The sequence below is a fragment of the Pinus tabuliformis genome, chromosome 2_2 (genome assembly GCF_031772625.1).
Source record: "Pinus tabuliformis cultivar Carrire ecotype Pingquan chromosome 2_2, CPIR1, whole genome shotgun sequence".
Classification (NCBI taxonomy): Eukaryota; Viridiplantae; Streptophyta; class Pinopsida; order Pinales; family Pinaceae; genus Pinus; species Pinus tabuliformis.
The window spans coordinates 372,027,204-372,046,566 of record NC_142300.1 but is presented as its reverse complement, the minus strand read 5'-3'; the positions used below and the strand labels follow the sequence as shown (position 1 = coordinate 372,046,566).

The 19,363-nt window shown below is 40.4% G+C and overlaps 1 protein-coding gene across 1 annotated transcript in view; it reads left to right on the top strand.

The window, feature by feature from the left end:
* The window catches only part of LOC149192782 (putative exonuclease domain-containing protein At3g15140), a 184,920-nt gene extending 165,797 nt beyond the window's left edge, over positions 1 to 19,123 (top strand). The window contains exons 5-6 of the mRNA XM_089404714.1: positions 18,057 to 18,180; positions 18,371 to 19,123. Of these exons, the coding sequence (XP_089260840.1) occupies positions 18,057 to 18,180; positions 18,371 to 18,568 (322 nt within the window). The 3' untranslated portion in view covers positions 18,569 to 19,123. The remainder of the gene's footprint in view (positions 1 to 18,056; positions 18,181 to 18,370) is intronic.
* The last annotated feature ends 240 nt before the right edge of the window (positions 19,124 to 19,363 follow it).

The window sequence follows — 19,363 nt, the reverse complement described above, 5'->3', positions numbered from 1 at the left end:
AAGTATTCTCTGTTTTCTTTTACTACCTAAGCCTCTGATATTCCAAGTTGTGAACTTCATTATTAAAGATTTGTGAAAGAGTAACTGGATAGATCTTTCATCTTACCTGAATCTATCATTAGCTTTCCACATTCCATTAGTAGCTCATTCAGCTTTTTCCTGCCTCGTTTCTTTCCTGGATTTCTGGGAGCTAATCCTGGTGTGGTTTTCATAGTTTTCACTCCTTCGCTGCCTTGCCTATCATTGTTGTTTTGCCTTTCCTGTTCTTTTGCCTGAGTTTTCCATAGAAATAGCTGTTGTACTCAGTTAAACTCTTCTTGAGGTAATGAGTCTACCCCTCCAATGGTGCCCTGTTTCAAGGATCCTTCTAGATCTAGGTTTTCTCTTTCCAGAATCTCCTGTAGTTCATTATCCTCTATTTCCATCTCACTTTGAGTCATTTCTTGATCCATCTCAAGTTCCCCATCGCTCATCATTGTTTCCTTCTGTTTAGTAACACCTTGTGCTAGTTCCCTATCTTCTTCTTTCTCCTTCTCCCCTGAGCTTCCTTCCATTACCTGATCTTCTTTTGGTATTTCTTCCTCTTCTTCGAGAACTTGGAACCTGTTCAGACTGGCCTGTTGCCCTTCTGTTTGTTGTTGCTTTGGCCCCCTTTTGCCCCCTTTTCCTCTATGACCCACTTTGTGAAAGATCTCAGTGTCTTTCATTGTGGTTGTTTTGCCTCTGTTCTTTGTCTTGCTGAGAGTGCATTCTCTAAATAGGTGTCCATACTCATGGCATCTGTGACATCTGAAAGGAATATGTTCATAATCTACTGTTTACACCCTTTCTTCATCAAAAACTTCCAAGATAACTTCATCTGGTAGGGCTCCCGATAGGTCCATCTCTACACATATTCTTGCAAAGGAAGTATATTTTCCCCTTCTGGTGGCCTTAGAGGCTTTAACAAAATGCCCTAGTTTATTACCTATTGCAGATAACGATTCTGTTTGCCAGTAATCAAGAGGTAAGGAGTAGAGTCTAACCCAGACTGGGACTGAAGTAAAAGTTTCACGCTCTGGGACAAAATTCATCATCCATGGCCGAATGTGGAGGCCTGCTGCCGCATAGAAATAGGGTCCTGTTAAGATTTGTAGATGTTCTATGCTAAGAGCAATTTCACTTTACTCACAGCAATCATACAAGTAGATAAGCAAAATGCAGATAGAACATATAAGCAGATCTTCAGAAGACAAATCAGAAACAAGAAAAATGAATGTGTTCGTTTCGGCGGTCAACAGGATGCTTCAACCAGCAAAGTCTCCTTTGGTCAGCCAGCCCAGCATGTGTCACAACAACCCTCCTGGTAGTTCGTATTTTAAGGATGAGAGAGGAAGATGTGAGTTGAGTTGAGTTCAAATTCTCTCCAACTTTTCCTGTATATATATCCATCAATGAGGGTGTGTGACACATCTGTTGGGCATGTGAGCCTACATTACAAAACTCGCTGACCTTGCACATATAATTTATTAAGAATAATAAATTCAAAATATAAGTTCTGCTCATCGGATTAAGACTATTTTTATATGGATTTTACACCTCTCAGAAAGAGGAATCCAACAAAAATATTAGCCTCTTAATCTGAGCATCAGAACATGGAGTTTGGACCTAGTTGTCCAAATTTAACACTCCCTCTCAACTAGGGAGAACTCCATCTATTAGTGCAATTAACATCGTGAGTCATCCCGCCGAAACTTGCTTTGCTGGCTTCTTTATTTCAGAACAGAAGTGGGTCAGTCACAAAGACATCATTCCCCGACTGACATAATCAGTCCAGAGGTCCCAGACCTCACAAATCTTGATCCCAGATCAAGTGGTTGTACCATGCCATCCTAGATAGAGAGTACGGCAATCTCTGATGCGTCCATCAGTCTTTGCTAATAGTCTCTAGCTTTTCCACACCTCATTGGCCAAATGAGAGGTACTTCCCATGAGCCCTGAACTCAATGGGTAGGATGCATACGGGGCACAGATTAAATGAGTGGCGAACCAGCTCAATAATCACAAAGGTGGGGCAGAAGCATTATGAGTGCTTATAGCTCCGAGAAGCTATCCCCAAAGCCCCCCCAGAGCTCCCAGAGCTCATCGTCCAACAGGACCCATATCATAGGGTCTTTCCACGACACCAAGATTCTCACGGAAGGTTAGGAACTTGACCTTCCCCAGGGGCTTAGTGAGAATATCCGCGACCTGCTCATCAGTTCCTATATGATCGAGCCTTACGGCGCCTCGCTGTACCATATCCCGGATAAAGTGGTACCTGATATCAATATGCTTGGATCGGTCGTGGAACACAGGATTCTCAGTCATACGAATCCCACTCTGATTATCACAGAGTATTACAGTGGTATCTAGCACATGTTGGAACAGCTCACTAAAGAGCTTCCTCAACCAAACTGCTTCACAACAGGCCATACTAGCAGCAATGTATTCGGCCTCCGCGGTGCTCAAAGCCACCGACTTCTGCTTCCTGCTCATTCATGAGATCGAAGCAGAACCAAGATTGAAACAGCATCCAGATGTGCTTTTACGATCCACCACACTGCCAGCCCTAATCGGCATCAGTATATCCCCGGAGTATCACACTCCCGGCAGTGTATCTCAGCCCATGGTTTATCGTGCCCCGAAGATATCTCAAAAGATTGTTGGCACCAACCCAGTGAAAATGATGAGGCTCAACCATCTGTTGACTCAAAGTATTCACTGCAAAACATATGTCCGGACGGGTGTTCACTAAGAACATCAAAGCTCCTATGAGTTGACGATACTCAGTAGGATTGGCCAAGATGGGCCCTGCAGCGCTGCCACTCAACTTCTTAAAGTTGAGTTCCATTGGTGTCGACACGGACTTACAGTCCACCATCCCAAATCTTTCCAGAAGCTTCACAATATACTTTCCTTGAGAAAGGAGAATCTCTCCAGGTCTCTGCCAGACCTCCAGGCCTAGGAAATAGTGCATCAGTCCTAGGTCTTTCATCTCGAACTCAGCAGCAAGCTCCCTCTTACATTGATGAATGAGAGGGTCATCACCTGTCAGGAAGAGGTCGTCCACATACAGCAATAGAATGAGAGGCTTTCCTTCCTCAACCTTAAAGTAAAGGTTTGGATCAGCATTACTTCGAGTGAAGCCCGGCTTCATCAAGTAACTATCCATCCTCTCATACCAAGCTCTGGGTGCTTGCTTTAACCCATAGAGGGCTTTCTTCAACCTGCAGACATAAGTGTCTCGATCTTGAACTTCAAATCCCAGAGGTTGTTCTACATACACCTCTTCCTTTATTGCACCATGCAGAAAAGCGGTCTTGACATTCATCTGATGAAGACTCCATCCTTGCGTAGCAGCAAGGGCTATGATGGATCGGATGGTGGTATATCGAGTCACAGGTGCAAATATATCGTCATAGTCAATTCCTTCCTTTTGAGAGAAGCCACGGGCAACAAATCTTGCCTTAAACTTTTCAACACTCCCATCAGATCCATGTTTAATCTTGTAGAGCCATTTAGCGGTGACAACAAATTTGTCCTTCGGTCTTGGGACCACATCCCAGACATCATTCTTCATAATAGCCTCATATTCTTCATGCATAGCATCCTTCCAGACTTGATGCTTGATGGCTTCCTCAAAAGATCCAGGTTCAGATTGTATAATAGTACTCATGGCAGCTAGATACCCTTGGTATCTACACGGCTTCTTGCTTTCTCGGAATGTTCCCCTTGGGGCAGCATGACCCTCAACATCTTCGAGGGTGTCCCTGAGCCATGATGGCCTCTTTCCTAGAGAAGGGGAAGGATCAATGGGGTCCATTGGCCCTTCAACATCAGGCATAGTCTCATCCTGGGGTTCTTCCAGATTTCCAGGTCTTTCTTCATGGTTTTCTTCAGATCTAGGAAGATCTACTACTTTCTTCAGGGAAGCATCTTCGTCAAAAGTGACATCATGGCTTATCTCTACTTCCCTTTGACCAGGTGCATAGACTCTATATGCCTTAGAAGTCTCACTGTAGCCCACAAACATTCCTTTCTTTCCAGTAGCATCCAGCTTACTTCTCTTTTCTTTCGGCACATGAAAATAGACAGGACATCCAAAAATTCTAAAATGTGAGACATCAGGTTTCTTACCAGAGAAAACCTCTTCGGGAGTTTTGGAGTCCAAAGCGGAATGACGGCATCGGTATTGAATGTACACAGCAGTATTTGCAGCTTCTCCCCACAGAAACTTTGGAAGACCCTGGTCACATAGCATGGCACGGGCAGCTTTCACAATAGTCCTATTCTTGCGTTCAGCAACACCATTCTGATCAGGAGTATATGCAGTGGTAGTCTCCCTCTTAATGCCAGCTTCTCTGCAAAAGTCTTTGAACTCATTTGACTCATATTCAGTGCCATTGTCAGTCCTCAAAATCTTGATCTTCTTTCCGGTCATATTTTCCACTAAGGCTTTGAAGGTACGGAACCACATGAAAGCCTCATCCTTCTTCTTCAAGAAGTATATCCAGGTTTTGCGAGAGAAGTCATCAGTAAATGCCATATAGTAAGAACATCCCCCCAGGGATGTTACAGGCAACATACCGGAAAGATCAGAATGGACCAGTTGCAATATCTCAGATGTCTTTGTGACACTTGAGGGAAAAGGTCCCCATGTATGTTTTCCTTCAGCACAGCCCTTACATACACCTTTATGATTATTTCCAAAATCAGGCATCCATTTATAATTGATATATCAGAATTACAACACAAGCAAGTGTGCCGGCAAACCTTCGGCCACACTTAATATATACAAAACAGACCTCTGCTTTTACACATATATGTGCTGTACAAACCGTATCTCTGTACACAGGATAATTCCACGATAAGACTGCACAAACCCCTGCGCTATATCGTGCACCTTTTACTCAACAGTCAGCTGCATGCGTATATTACTACGCTGTTTATTAGAGTCCACCAACGCTCTTTATAAACCTGTGTAATGGTATACTTCTGTCCACGTACCAACCTCTAGTCCGTCCACGAGACAGTCCTGCAGCCTACATGACCTTCGTGCTGTTTATTCGAGCGTTCCACGCTCTCATAAACCTGCACATGAACACGTCCACGATTGTCCACCCAATGGCTCGCTGTTTGTACAAATTTCTGTGCTGTTATACCGACACCCAAAAACCTGCACAATATATTTATTACTGCCCACGTAGCAGCCCTCTGGTCTGTCCACGTGACAGTTCTACAGCCATCCACCGATAACACTTCGACAGCCCACTGTTCACATGTAAATCTCTACGCATTTATACCTTGAACGTCCCAGACATTCGTATAATCCCGCACCGTTATATATATATGAACTGTTTTATTAATCCGACAGTCCAATATATATGAAGAACCTTTGCACTGTTTATCTCAGCGTACCCCGCTTCATAAACCTGTGCACGGTTACGTCCTCCGGTCGTATATAAACCCGAAGCTATAGAACTGTATTCACAACCGCATCCCACGTGAGATCCTTTTAATTCGTTTCTGCAAGATGCTGTTACTATCCACGTGCCGGTGCTTGGATACACCGCGCAATCCAACCTCCATTGCGCCGTATACCTTTGCCACACGTCAGTCTTTGGCAACCTGCTTCACTGATGTGTTGAACCACCAATCCGCTGCCTCGGATATTACTCCCAACACACCGATCTCTCGAACCTCTCAGCGCTGTGTTGTAACTCTTATCCACGCGTCAATTTATCAACAGTCCAAACGCCCCGACACATATATATATGATCCAGCACATATATATCTTAGCTGCGCGTCTGTCGACGGTTCTTATCCACGTGTCTTCCACAGTCAACCGATATGCCACTTATAGTTTGCTGTCCATATATAGTTCCGCGTTGCCCCTTCAACGCACCGCATATATATGTTCAGCCTGCGTCTATACGTATCTGTCCACGCGTCGTCTTCTACTTCGACGTACCAGCATACGCATATTCAATCTGGGTTGTATTATCGACTTCGCCCACGTGTCTACCTCCCGGTAGACCTGCTTCTTACTTTGCTGGCTGCTTCCGAACGTTCTGCCGCATAACTCTGCGCATATATATATATCACAGTCACGTGCCCATCCGCCAGCGACTGCGAACGTTACAGGACCTTGTCCACGCGGCCCTCCTGTAACTTCCGTGTGATTATCTGAACACCCCAGCGTCCATAACCTTGTACAGAATTATGCGCACGCTGCTTCGATTATAACCATTGTATAGTCGCCCTTCGATAGAGGCAGCTTGGCCGAATATATTTATCCCTTTGCGTTATTATCTGAGCGTTCAACGCTCATAAACCTGCGCAAGGATATATACTGTTTTAGATCCCAACCGATCCCTCAACCTTAATTCAGCACCTTATTTCAGATCTGTATCTTCGGAGTCACGCACAAGAGACGCGCACTCCTTCACCGTTACGCAGAGCTAAATTCCGATACTCAAGAGAGAGACCGATTCTTTGATGATGATTGCTATAGATAGAGTTTGTCTTCACCTCAGCTCTGATTCCATGTTAAGATTTGTAGATGTTCTATGCTAAGAGCAATTTCACTTTACTCACAGCAATCATACAAGTAGATAAGCAAAATGCAGATAGAACATATAAGCAGATCTTCAGAAGACAAATCAGAAACAAGAAAAATGAATGTGTTCGTTTTGGCGGTCAACAGGATGCTTCAACCAGCAAAGTCTCCTTTGGTCAGCCAGCCCAGCATGTGTCACAACAACCCTCCTGGTAGTTCGTATTTTAAGGATGAGAGAGGAAGATGTGAGTTGAGTTGAGTTCAAATTCTCTCCAACTTTTCCTGTATATATATCCATCAATGAGGGTGTGTGACACATCTGTTGGGCATGTGAGCCTACATTACAAAACTGGCTGACCTTGCACATATAATTTATTAAGAATAATAAATTCAAAATATAAGTTCTGCTCATCGGATTAAGACTATTTTTATATGGATTTTACACCTCTCAGAAAGAGGAATCCAACAAAAATATTAGCCTCTTAATCTGAGCATCAGAACATGGAGTTTGGACCTAGTTGTCCAAATTTAACAGGTCCTCCTTCAAACACTCTGTCTCTATCTTCAATATTTGTAAAGACCACAGTGAAGAATCCCTTTGACCCAAGGTGTAGGTCTATACTTCCTTTTGGTTTCCAGTGGTATTTAATCCACGTTTATAATGCCTTTTAGTGGGCCATAATCCCATGAATTTACAAATGATAGCATAGGTCTGCATGTGGTCCTTATGTGCCTGCAGAGCAGGGTCATTTAAAACTACTTTGGGAGTGACCACAGTCTTGAATTTACATGGCCCCTTTTGTGCCTTGTTTTTTGCTCCCTGTTTTTTGTCTTCTTCCTCATTGTCTTTCATGCTACTGACCTCTCTTGGTTTGGTAAACTCCTGATCCTCTTCCAGATTCTTTTTCCTTTCTTCAGCAGACCCTCTGATAGATTCTAAAGGTTTCTTACCGCGACTGGCCACTGCCTGCTTGTAGGAGGGAGTGGAGCTCCCCCCTTTGCGCGCCTCCATGGATCTCAGAAACCTGAAACCCTAGCTATTCGTTCGCAGTTCCACTGTTTCGCCTTCCCCCCACCTCTTATTCTGAAATATTCATTAGTGATCAGTGATTTCTATTAGGACCAGTTTTATCATCATTGTTGTGTTTTTGGACATAACAATTGTGCTATGTAAAATACAACCATTTATAAATGAGCTAAGGATTATTATTTTGTAATGTAAGGTATAAACTTTAAAGTTATGATCATATAGTGCTTAGGAGGCTTATCACAAAATGTGCCAAATCACTAAATGTCAAAACCATAGATTTGAGACAGATTAGGAAATACTTCACGCTATTACTATGAGATTCATCGCTCTTATTTGGAGTTCAAGAGGTCATATTTGTCCAAAACTCTAAAAACTAATAGTAACCAAAAATCCTAAATTTTAGCTTAAGCCACTATGGTGAGCTTGTTACATATGTAAGCCTTATATTCTAACCAAAGTTGTCAGACTTGGGTGTGGCAAAGGCTCAACTGGCCTGGTACTTGGCGATTTGGTAAAGACTCAACAAATAGAAAAAACCAGTGTTCCATGGGGACGCATCCTCCAAGGTTAGGTGTGCGCACCCCTTGCACCCCACACAACCGGGACAGGGGGACGTCTGGGGAAATGGTTCCCCACGTCCCCCTTTTGGGGAGACGCAAGGGGGGATGTTTCCCAATTGTGGGGGACGCGACTCCCCAAAAGGGGGACACCCCTCAAAATGGGCTATGCGTCCCCCCTTAAATTTGCTTGTAAACAACGATTTATGACAAAGGAAGCCTAGTATTTACCATATTGCCCTACTAATGCTAGTAAATGTGACATTCTCCTTTATCTTTCATTTGCATCCTTCTACTTAAATTTTTAACATTACCATGAAATGACTCAGGATGTTTGAGAGTGGTTCCAACCTCATTGGATTTCATATGGAGAAAGTAGAATTTTAGATTTCACTCAAAATCTAGCAGACTTAACAGTTTTTCAGGAATTTAGGGTTCAATGGATTGCAATGTTTCCATTGCATTTTGTCATGTACAAAGGTATGGAATTAGTATTTAATCAAGAGCACCAAGCCCTCTTTGTACTTTAGAGTGACTTTTAGACTCATCACTCCATTGGTTTTGAGTTTTATTTATATCAATTTACTATTCTAGTCTTCAGATTTCAGTATCTACTATAGTCTATTTTGCTTAGTACTAATTAGATTCTAGAATGATGAATGATGAATTTTAATTTTAAATCAATTTTGGAATCCAGAATGATGAATGATGACTTTAATTTTTAAATCAATGTAGATTCTAGAATGGTGAATAATGAATGATGAATATGGACCAGAGTATTTCATTATTGAATCTCGTGGTCTATGGATGAATCATGTATGTATTAGTAAGGATGATGAGTATGGATCAATATATTTTATTATTTAATTCAATTATGTATGTATCATTGTATTTATGCTTTCATTATTGAATATGAATATGAATTTGAAATATATATATATATATATATATATATATAAAAAAGAAAAAAAACTATATACCCCGACACCCCCCCGTCCCCCCAAAATTTACCTAAAACTTGAGGGTACTCCCACACGTCCCCCTTGTGCGTCTCCCTGCACCTGCATCTCCCCATCCCGAAGTCTTGGTGGAACATTGGAAAAAACAAAAAAAAGCTAAGCTCGTAGGTTGTAATGTTAGCCTACAGGCCTGTAGGCCGACATTATAGCCTACAGAACAGGTTGTAGTATTTAAACCTAAAATGAAAATTGCCCACTTACCTGAACTTTGAAGGTTGAGCTCTTATACCTCCTTGAACTCCTCCACATAGCAGCCAATGATGAATTGAAGTCTCCTTCATGCAAGGCAGTGATCACTAATGGTGATGAAACCACCTACAATCACCTTCGTAAATGATGATGAACTCAACCTTCTCATAGTGATAGTGCACAACTCTCTTCTAAGGATGAAATGGCTCTTGAAGATGTATGGAATGAGAAAGAATGAGGAAAGAAATGTCTTAATAAAAGTTTATACACTCTCAAATGCTTTATTTCCCTCCTAATAGTTCCTCCAAAACAAGCTTGATAAGTCAAATTGCACATGTGGCCATCTTCTTGGTCGAGAGTCAGAATTTCTAGTCTAGGTTTGAGACTCATGACTTTGGCAAGTTTTCTGAGTCTAAGGTGATTTTGCAAAACGAGTCTTGTTAAAATTGGCAACTAAGGCCAAACTCCACATGGGTCATCTTATTTATGACAGTGGATATTTATTTTGGATTCCTCTCTCCGAGAGGTGTAAGATTGATCTAAAGATCATTCGATTTTGACATGTACAAATGAAGTTATGAATTTATTTGATTATGGTCAAATTGTCAAGGATGGCCAACTAACTTATGTAGGCTCAGAGGCCCAATAGTCACGTCTATTCATCCAACACGTTGCATATAAATAGAAGGTGACTTAGCCTCATTTGGACACACTCATCTTCACACTTCTCTCTCTCTCTCTTCATTGATTTGGTACGGATCTCTGGGCCTTGCTCTCTCCACATGTTCGAAATTTTAGGAGAGCGAAATTTCATGAGGCCGTAATTTCAAGAAGGCGAAATTTCAGGAGACCGAATTTTTGGATAGTTTGACCAAGCATTGATCAGCATGCGTTGACCTCCTTTGACTGCATTTTTGTGAGGGCTATCTTTGTTTGGGCAAGCCACATTTTTGGGCACAAAAATCGAGGCTAAATGTTGATTGTTGACCAGGGTTGACTGCAGCTAGGGCTGACCGCAGGTGGGCTGTTTGACCAGATTTTGATTGGGCTGAATTTGACTCTTTTGAGGGCTGTTTTATCTCGCTGTTTGGAGGCCGAAGTTGACTGAAGTTGACCGATTTGGTGAGGGTCAAATCTGCCCTATTGACCAACGTTGACTTTTTTGGTCAGGGCTCTTTTGCTGCTGTGATAAATTATCAGATTTGTAAATTGTACTATCTCTCTCTGCTGAACTATTGAAGACTAAAAGAAGATTTGATCAAGGGTTTCCCCACATTGGGGTTTGTCCCTGGTTGGCGCCACATCTTGTGTCCTCTTGTCTTGGCCTGTCTTCCACTGTTTATGTTTTTGTTCTATTTGCATTTTACTATGATGTTGATGTGATTGCTAATCTGAATATTGATATTGGGCTAATAGAGAAATTGAAGTAAAATTTCTCTAAAGCATAGAACATACCATTGTTGCCTAAAATTAACATGGTATCAGAGGTGAGGTGAAGACAAAGCCGAAGGAAGAGTGAAAGAGCAATCAACAAAGATAGTTGGACAAGGACAAAAGGTTCAATGGATTCCTTTGACTGCATTTTTGTGAGGGCTATCTTTGTTTGGGCAGGGCACATTTTTGGGCACAAAAATCGAGGCTAAATGTTGACTGTTGACCAGTGTTGACTGCAGCTAGGGTTGACCGCAGGTGGGCTATTTGACCAGACTTTGATTGTGCTGAATTTGATTGTTTTGAGGGTTGTTTAATCTTGTTGTTTGGAGGCTGAAGTTGACCGATTTGCTGAGGGTCAAATTTTCCCTATTGACCAATGTTGACTTTTCTGGTTAGGGCTCTTTCACTATTGTTATAAATTATCAGATTTGTATATTGTACTATCTCTCTCAGCTGAACTATTGAAGATTAAAAGAATATTTGATCAAGGGTTTCCCCACATTGGGGTTTGTCCCTCGCTGGTGCCACATCTTGTGTCCTCTTGTCTTGACTTGTCTTCTACTGTTTATGTTTATGTTCTATCTGCATTTTACTATCATGTTGATGTGATTGCTAATTTGAATATTGATACTGGGCTAATAAATAAATTGAAATAAAATTGCTCTAAAGCATTGAACATATCCTTGTTTCCTAAAATTAACATGGTATCAGAGGTGAAGTGAAGACAAAGCCCAGGCAAGAGTGAAAGAGCAATCACCAAAGGCAATTGGACAAGGACAAAAGGTTCAATGGGTTTCTTTGACTGCGTTTTTGTGAGGGCTATCTTTGTTTGGGCAGGCCGCATTTTTGGGCACATAAATCAAGGCTAAATGTTGACTGTTGACCAGCGTTGATTGCAGCTAGGGTTGACCGCAGGTGGGCTGTTTGACCAGACTTTGATTGGGCTGAATTTCACTGTTTTGAGCACTTTTATCTTGCTGTTTGGAGGCTGAATTTGATTGAAGTTGACCGATTTGGCGAGGGTCAAATCTACCCTATTGACCAACGTTGACTTTTCTGGTCAGGGCTCTTTTGCTGCTATTATAAATTATTAGATTTGTAAATTGTACTATCTCTTTCTGCTGAATTATTGAAGAGTAAAAGAAGATTTGATCAAGGGTTTCCCCACATTGGGGTTTGTCCTTGGCTGGTGCCACATCTTGTGTCCTCTTGTCTTGGCTTGTCTTCTATTGTTTATGTTTATGTTCTATCTGCATTTTACTATCATGTTGATGTGATTGCTAATCTGAATATTGATATTGGGCTAATAAAGAAATTGAAGTAAAATTGCTCTAAAGCATAGAACATATCATTGTTGCCTAAAATTAACATGGTATTAGAGGTGAGGTGAAAACAAAGCCGAAGCAAGAGTGAAAGAGCAATCACCAAAGACAATTGAACAAGGACAAAAGGTTCAATGGGTTCCTTTGACTGCGTTTTTGTGAGGGCTATCTTTGTTTGGGTAGGCCGCATTTTTGAGCACAAAAATTGAGGCTAAATGTTCACTGTTGACCAGCATTGACTGCAACTAGGGTTGACCACAGGTGGGATGTTTGACCAGACCTTGATTGGGCTAAATTTCACTGTTTTGAGGGTTGTTTTATCTTGCTGTTTGGAGGTCAAAGTTGACTAAAGTTGACCGATTGGTGAGGGTCAAATATTCCCTATTGACCAACGTTGACTTTTCTTGTTAGGGCTCTTTTGTTGCTGTTATAAATTATCAGATTTGTAAATTGTACTATCCCTATCTGTTGAACTATTGGAGACTGAAAGAAGATTTGATCAAGGGTTTCCCCACATCTTGTGTCCTCTTGTCTTGGCTTGTCTTCTACTGTTTATGTTTATGTTCTATCTACATTTTACTATCATGTTGATGTGATTGCTAAGCTGAATATTGATATTGGGCTAATAAAGAAATTGAAGTAAAATTGCTCTAAAGCATAGAACATACCATTGTTTCCTAATATTAACATGGTATCAGAGGTGAGGTGAAGACAAAGCCCAAGCAAGAGTGAAAGAGCAATCACCAAAGACAGTTGGATAAGGACAAAAGGTTCAATGGGTTCCTCATCCTACTTCTCGGCTGAAGACAAGCTCCATGATAAATCTGACTATCATGGATGGAAGATGTCTCTTGATTTGACCTTGGAAGAAAAAGAAGTGATGGACTATGTGCAGGGTAAAATCCTTGAACCTCCTTCAAATGCACCGACTGCTGCAAAGACCAAGTACAATAGGGCTGAAGTCAAAGCAAAGAAGATTATCAGGGATTCCATTGACAAGCATCTGGTGGCCTACATCTCTGAATTGAAGACCTCCAAGGAGATCTACGACAGGTTGGTCGACATGTTCAAGGTTAGTAATGCTAATCAAATTCTATTTCTCAAGAATAAGTTGAAGGATATTAAGAAGGGCAAGGACGAGGATATTCAATCCTATTTCTTGAGGATTACTGAGATCAAGAATGATCTACTCTTGATTGGAGAAGTCATTCCTGACAAGGAACTTACTCTCACCACCCTTGGAGGACTCCCACCTGACTGTTATGTATTTAGAACCACTGTCCTCAACAATGATCGAATTCCAGGTTTTGAAGAATTGATGTCGAGATGCATTCAAGAAGAAATAAGAATGATGGAGCAAGAAATTGCTTCTAATAGAAGCAACCTCACTGCATTCTTCGCTCATGCCAAAAGGAGAAATACAAGGAACTTACTCTCACCACCCTTGGAGGACTCCCACCTGACTGTTATGTATTTAGAACCACTGTCCTCAACGATGATCGAATTCCAGGTTTTGAAGAATTGATGTCGAGATGCATTCAAGAAGAAATAAGAATGATGGAGCAAGAAATTGCTTCTAATAGAAGCAACCTCACTGCATTCTTCGCTCATGCCAAAAGGAGAAATAATGCAGGGTCTAAAGGTCATTTCCATGGAAAGCCTGGATCTAAGGGAGGAAGGAAGGGCAGGTGCTTTGTTTGCAATAAGTTTGGCCACTATGCAAGGGAGTGTCCAAATAGAAGGGACACATCACATGATGATGATCACAATCATTCTAGGGGCAACTTCAACAACAACGATCAAAGGAATGGCAGGTCCAATGGCAAAGGAAAAAGGAATGCGGGACATCAAGGAAATGGTCGACCCTCCAAGAAATCAAGGAACTCCAGGTATGAAGAATCAAATGTTGTTAACAATAAGCAAAAAGAGTACTATCTTATATCGGCCCTCTCCACTGCCTCTCCTTCGGACACTTTGGGAAATTGGCTGATTGATAGTGGTGCCTCAAGGCACTTCACCGGATACAAGGAAGCCCTCTCTAATTTGATAGAAAAGGAGACAAACTTGGAGATCATCCTTGGAGACGATGCCACCTATCCCGTGAAGGGAGTAGGGAATGTTACCCTTCAATTGAATCAAGGTAACACTATTCATTTGCAAGAAGTACTATATGTACTTGATCTCAAGAAGAACCTGGTGTCCATTTCAGCCATGGAGGACAAAGGATTCAAGGTGGCATTGATCGATGGAAAGGTCATGTTTGGAAAATAAATTTTACTCTGGGGTTCAGGGTTGACACTTTAGGCTATTTTATAAATAATGGTATCATAATAATAATAATACTAGTAAGGATAAAAATATTAGTTCTTGACTTATATAATCATGATTGATTTGATTTTAAAGTGGATTCCATATGTCAAGATCATCCTTGATAATTTAGAGTCTAGACACGACTTTTTATTTTGGAAAGTCACTTACAAATTGAGATGTGACTTACTATTTTGAAAAGTCATATTAGAATTGTCAGAAATGAAATTTTATTACAGGTGGTTCAAACAAAATTGAAAGATATGATGTCTTCTAGGAGAAATTCATCCATGAGCTGCCAAATTTTAACATCTTCTCTTGGCACATAAATCGTTGTACATGAGTGAGTGAATGAATTGTCTCCAAAGTGGTCAAGCTTCCCTCTACATATACACATCCAAGAGGTTGAATAGGTGGCTGTTGGAGCCCAGGTCAGCTTGTTTCCCAAGGAGGGCCGACTTGGTCTTGTGGTGACATTTTTGACTCCTTTGACCTAAAAATAAATATTTTTCTTTTTCATACAAGAAGTCCAAATGGGACTTTGACTCACATTTTCTTGACTCATGACAAATTTTCTTTTGACTCAAACAACCCTAAAAGCATGGACATGCTTTGACTACTACTACTACTACTACTAATAATAATAATAATAAATTCTTTTTCTTCTTTTGCTTTTACATGAAATACATATTGATACACGTACAAAGATAATTATGAAGTCCGGAACTAGTTACATTTTAGTTACATTTTCAACACTTTTTTCCTTGTGCACTCCTTGCCCAGTCTAAATCCGTATATCCTCACAACCTCACTTCACCATCTAAGACATATATCAAACCATATCCAATTGTACGATGCAAGTACCTCCGCATGCCTCAGCTCAACCAAAAACTGACCAACTTCCTTCCTTGTATCCATCACTGCAACTACTTTCTAGTCACCTTGACTAGGTGCTCCCTCTGACACTAAAGCAAATCCTCTTGTGGCAATCCTAGCTACTCCCTTTTGTCATAGAGGAAAATCCTCTTGCCACTTTTGTTCCCTCTGTCATTGAAGCATATCTTGCCATTTGGCATGGTCCTCTCATAGAAGGCATACTGCTCCTAGAGACCTCACGTCTCTGAGCATCTAGTCTGACAATCTCAACCCATGACATCCTCTTAGAAGAATTCTCCTTCCATTTTGCCTGACTGTTTGCTTCCTCGTAAATGAAAGCTCTTCCAATCATCTGACATGGTCTTGGATGTCCTAACAATATGTACAATCCTTCCTCTCAAATATCAATCACTCCTGTTGAATCTATGGTCGAGCTCTTAGGACATACAAGAACCTGAACATTTGGTGACTGGAGCAAAAATATCCTCATAGTCCACTCCCTCTTTCTGGGAGAACCCTCTTGCCACAAAATTTGCTTTGTCTTTCTTGATGCTTCCATCTACTGCATGAATCATGCATTGGTAGGCTCCACAATTCTTTCTTAAAACCAAGCAAAATACAAGGACAAGAGGCAGACCAAAAAATAAAAATAATAGTAATAATCAAGGGAGAAAAATATGAAGTACTTATCATTTGATTAAGGTAGAAATTGCTAAGGATTGTAGGGAACAATCAACTCCCTCTTGATCCCCTCCTCGCAGAATTCCTGCAATTTCATCAAGCTTAGATTCCTTTGTCTTCTTCTGTGGTGGATGTTCATATTTGTTACCACATAAGCTCCTGATGCATGCTGCTTTCCTTTCCTTTTCCTTTCATGAGCTGCAAGGGCTGGAGTTTCCTCGTCCTACGGACTTTGCAAGCTATTTTTGTGAACAACCTGGCCTCTTCAAGGAAACAACCAGTTCATAGCTTATCAAACTTGGGCAGTTTTTCTCATGCACGACTTCCCTGAATAAATGGCTCCCATGAGAAAGGGAATCCATTGAGAGTCACTGTAACAAGCTCATCTCTGATCCGGGAGACTCTCATGAGATACAAGACAACAAAACTTGATCTAGTCATCATGGAGTCAATTTCTCAAGGTTAGCTTCTTGCTAGTGTTGATGTTCTCATTCTACCAAAGCATCATATACTTCCTCTTCAATATAGCTACATGAGAAATCAAGTGGTCCTTTATGGAATCTACCAATATTCTCTTAGCCTTATACTTGACTTTCTTCTTAGCTCCCTCTGGTTCTGGAATGACTTCTTTCTAAAGATTGTAACACAATCAAACCCGTCTTTCATTCTGAGACTTGGCACCATTTGGTAAGAGATCTAAAAACCAGTCTAAGTTGTTGAACACTTGTCTCATAGGCTGACTTCAATGGCTGATCTTTCAACAAATCTCTGATACCATGTTGAATTTTCTACAAAGTGAGCAGAAGAAAACAATTTTCTGATTTGATAATTAGTACTTAATGATCTTTAATCAATTTATCTCATGCCACTGATATCATTGAACAATTATACACGGAAAATATCTATTATCAACAGTTAGTGCAGTGGAAACAAGAAAGATCATAGAAAGACAACCATGCACAATAGAGACAATATTTTTACCCTAGGAAACCCAACCTTGGGAGAAAATCCAACAACTTTTCTTTAGGAGAAATTATTCTTTAGCAAGGTTTACAAATCAACAATTTGTCTAGAAATCTGTGCCAATATTCCAAGTCAATTACCAATCAAACCTAGTCAAACTCATACTAGTCAAATCTGGTCAAACTCATACTTGTCAACCCTGGTCAACTATGTCAAAAATCAGGCCCTGAAGCCTTCTAACTTGGCCTCCTTCATGCTTGGCTCCTTGCTTCCCTTTTCCACATGAGAATAGTCCTCGCTCTTTGTTCAATTGTCCAAGAGACCTCAAAAAAATGAAAAAGAAACTCACTTGGTTGGTGGTGAAAATGAGATGTCACATCATCTATATATACTAGTCGAATGGGGTTAAATTAACCCAAGGAACACACCCTTTCATGAGCTGGACCAACTTGTTGCCTCAAAAATAAATTTTAATTTTAATTTTCTTAGGCCGACCTGAAGACCTCTTTGGCATGCAGGAATACCTCCTGATGCTACACAAAAATCAATAGTTACTTGGAAAATAATCTTACCCTTTAATAACTTTGCCAAACTCATGGCAATTTCCTAAGTAGGGAGGAAATAATGAGCATTAAAATAACTATGATCTATTTATAATAGCTTTTATCACAAAGTTATTTTTGGTGCTCCTAACGTGAGAAAAGTTACTTGTGTTATGTAGTGTACTCTAGGCTAGTACAATAAAAAAGCTGGATATTTATTTAGTCTTCATTCTTCAAATTTAAACATGTTTTTTATGGAACTCTGCAATGTCAGTTATTATGAGCTAGCTTGCTGTTTAGAGAATTGTGACGTTTTATATTGTTGTTTCTTTAAGATACTTGTTAAAATTGTATAATGTGAATTTGTTTCAATATTTTGAAATGAAATATCTGAATTTCAAGAGGCACTATAGACAGTATGATGTGTACTTTGCAAATGATTGATAAATTACTAGAGGATCATTGCACCAAGCTGCTATTTATTTCCACTTTCTATCTTATTATCATACCTTTAGTTGTATCCCAATTTGATCTGTTTGTTTTTGTTGAAGCTTAGTGGAAATTGGGATGTGAAGACAAAGATTCCAGAACAATGCCGAGTTTCAGGGATAAAGCTGCCGCCATATTTTATGGAGTGGATAAATATAAAGGATGTCTATCTGAATTTCTACAATCATCGGGTAAGTTTACCACCACTGTCTTTATGATATGGTAATGTGTTCCAATAACAATGGTTTGGAGGATTTTCATGCTGTCTTCGATGAATACTGGTTTCTGTTTTTTTCCATGCGGTTCCAGAATCTAAACATGAGTAATCTCATGTACAAACAGCCTTTCCCTGCTCTAATGGGATGGGATTGCTAATGATAGGCTGCAGGAATGATGACAATGCTGAAGGGCTTGAGTATGCCAATAATTGGATCACATCATGTAGGAATTGATGATGCACAAAACATTACACGTATACTGCAGCGTATGCTTGTAGATGGTGCTTTGATGCAGATAACGGCAAGGAGAACTGGCATGGGCTCATCTGGGGTAAAATTCATGTTCAAGAATAGGATATAATCAACCTGTGACAGTTGTCATAGATTCTAATCAGAACAACTTTTCTGTTAATGTCCAACCACTATGGACATATTCAATGCAGTGATGCACTGAGTGGCACCATAGAATGTGAAGAATATGAGGTCATTGTCAGTTATGTTTTGATCCAGAAGCAAAGTCTAGTTTACTTGTTGAAAGTGGTATACCAATATCCTACTTCATTGGTTGATTTAGGACATAAATTCAATGGAGACATATGATTCCTCCAATACAGTTGGATGAGCCATTTCTGTCCATTTACTGGCTTTTGTTACCCTTTTGTAACAATGCTAAAAATGCTCATCGCAACTCACATTCAAACTTTCTTACTAATGTTACCCCAAAGAAATTGTATGCAGACAGCTCAGTAAATACTATCTAGTTCGAGAGTGAGCATATTTCATATGTATGCCTGCTGGAAAGTTTCTTGTCAGTGAAGAGCAGCACATATGAACTGTAAATGACTTTAGATATCAGGGAAACTATTTGTTCATCAGTGCTCATTATCTTCTATTTAATTTTTTACTTTGTTCCCTACTCTGCTTTGCTTTGAGGAAATTGCAAGATCTATCCGCATGGGAGAGTGTTTAGTGGGTATTATTTCTGCTAGAGCTGACAGCGCATAACTTAAACTTAGCGGTTCTCAAAAGGAAATGCTATGGCATAGGAATTAAGTTCATTGCAAAGTTGGAGGAGTCGCTTCAAGGAAGGTAGGTAAGAGTACAAAGAGACATTCATTTGGTTAAACATGGACATGCAGAGGCAAGAAAAACATCC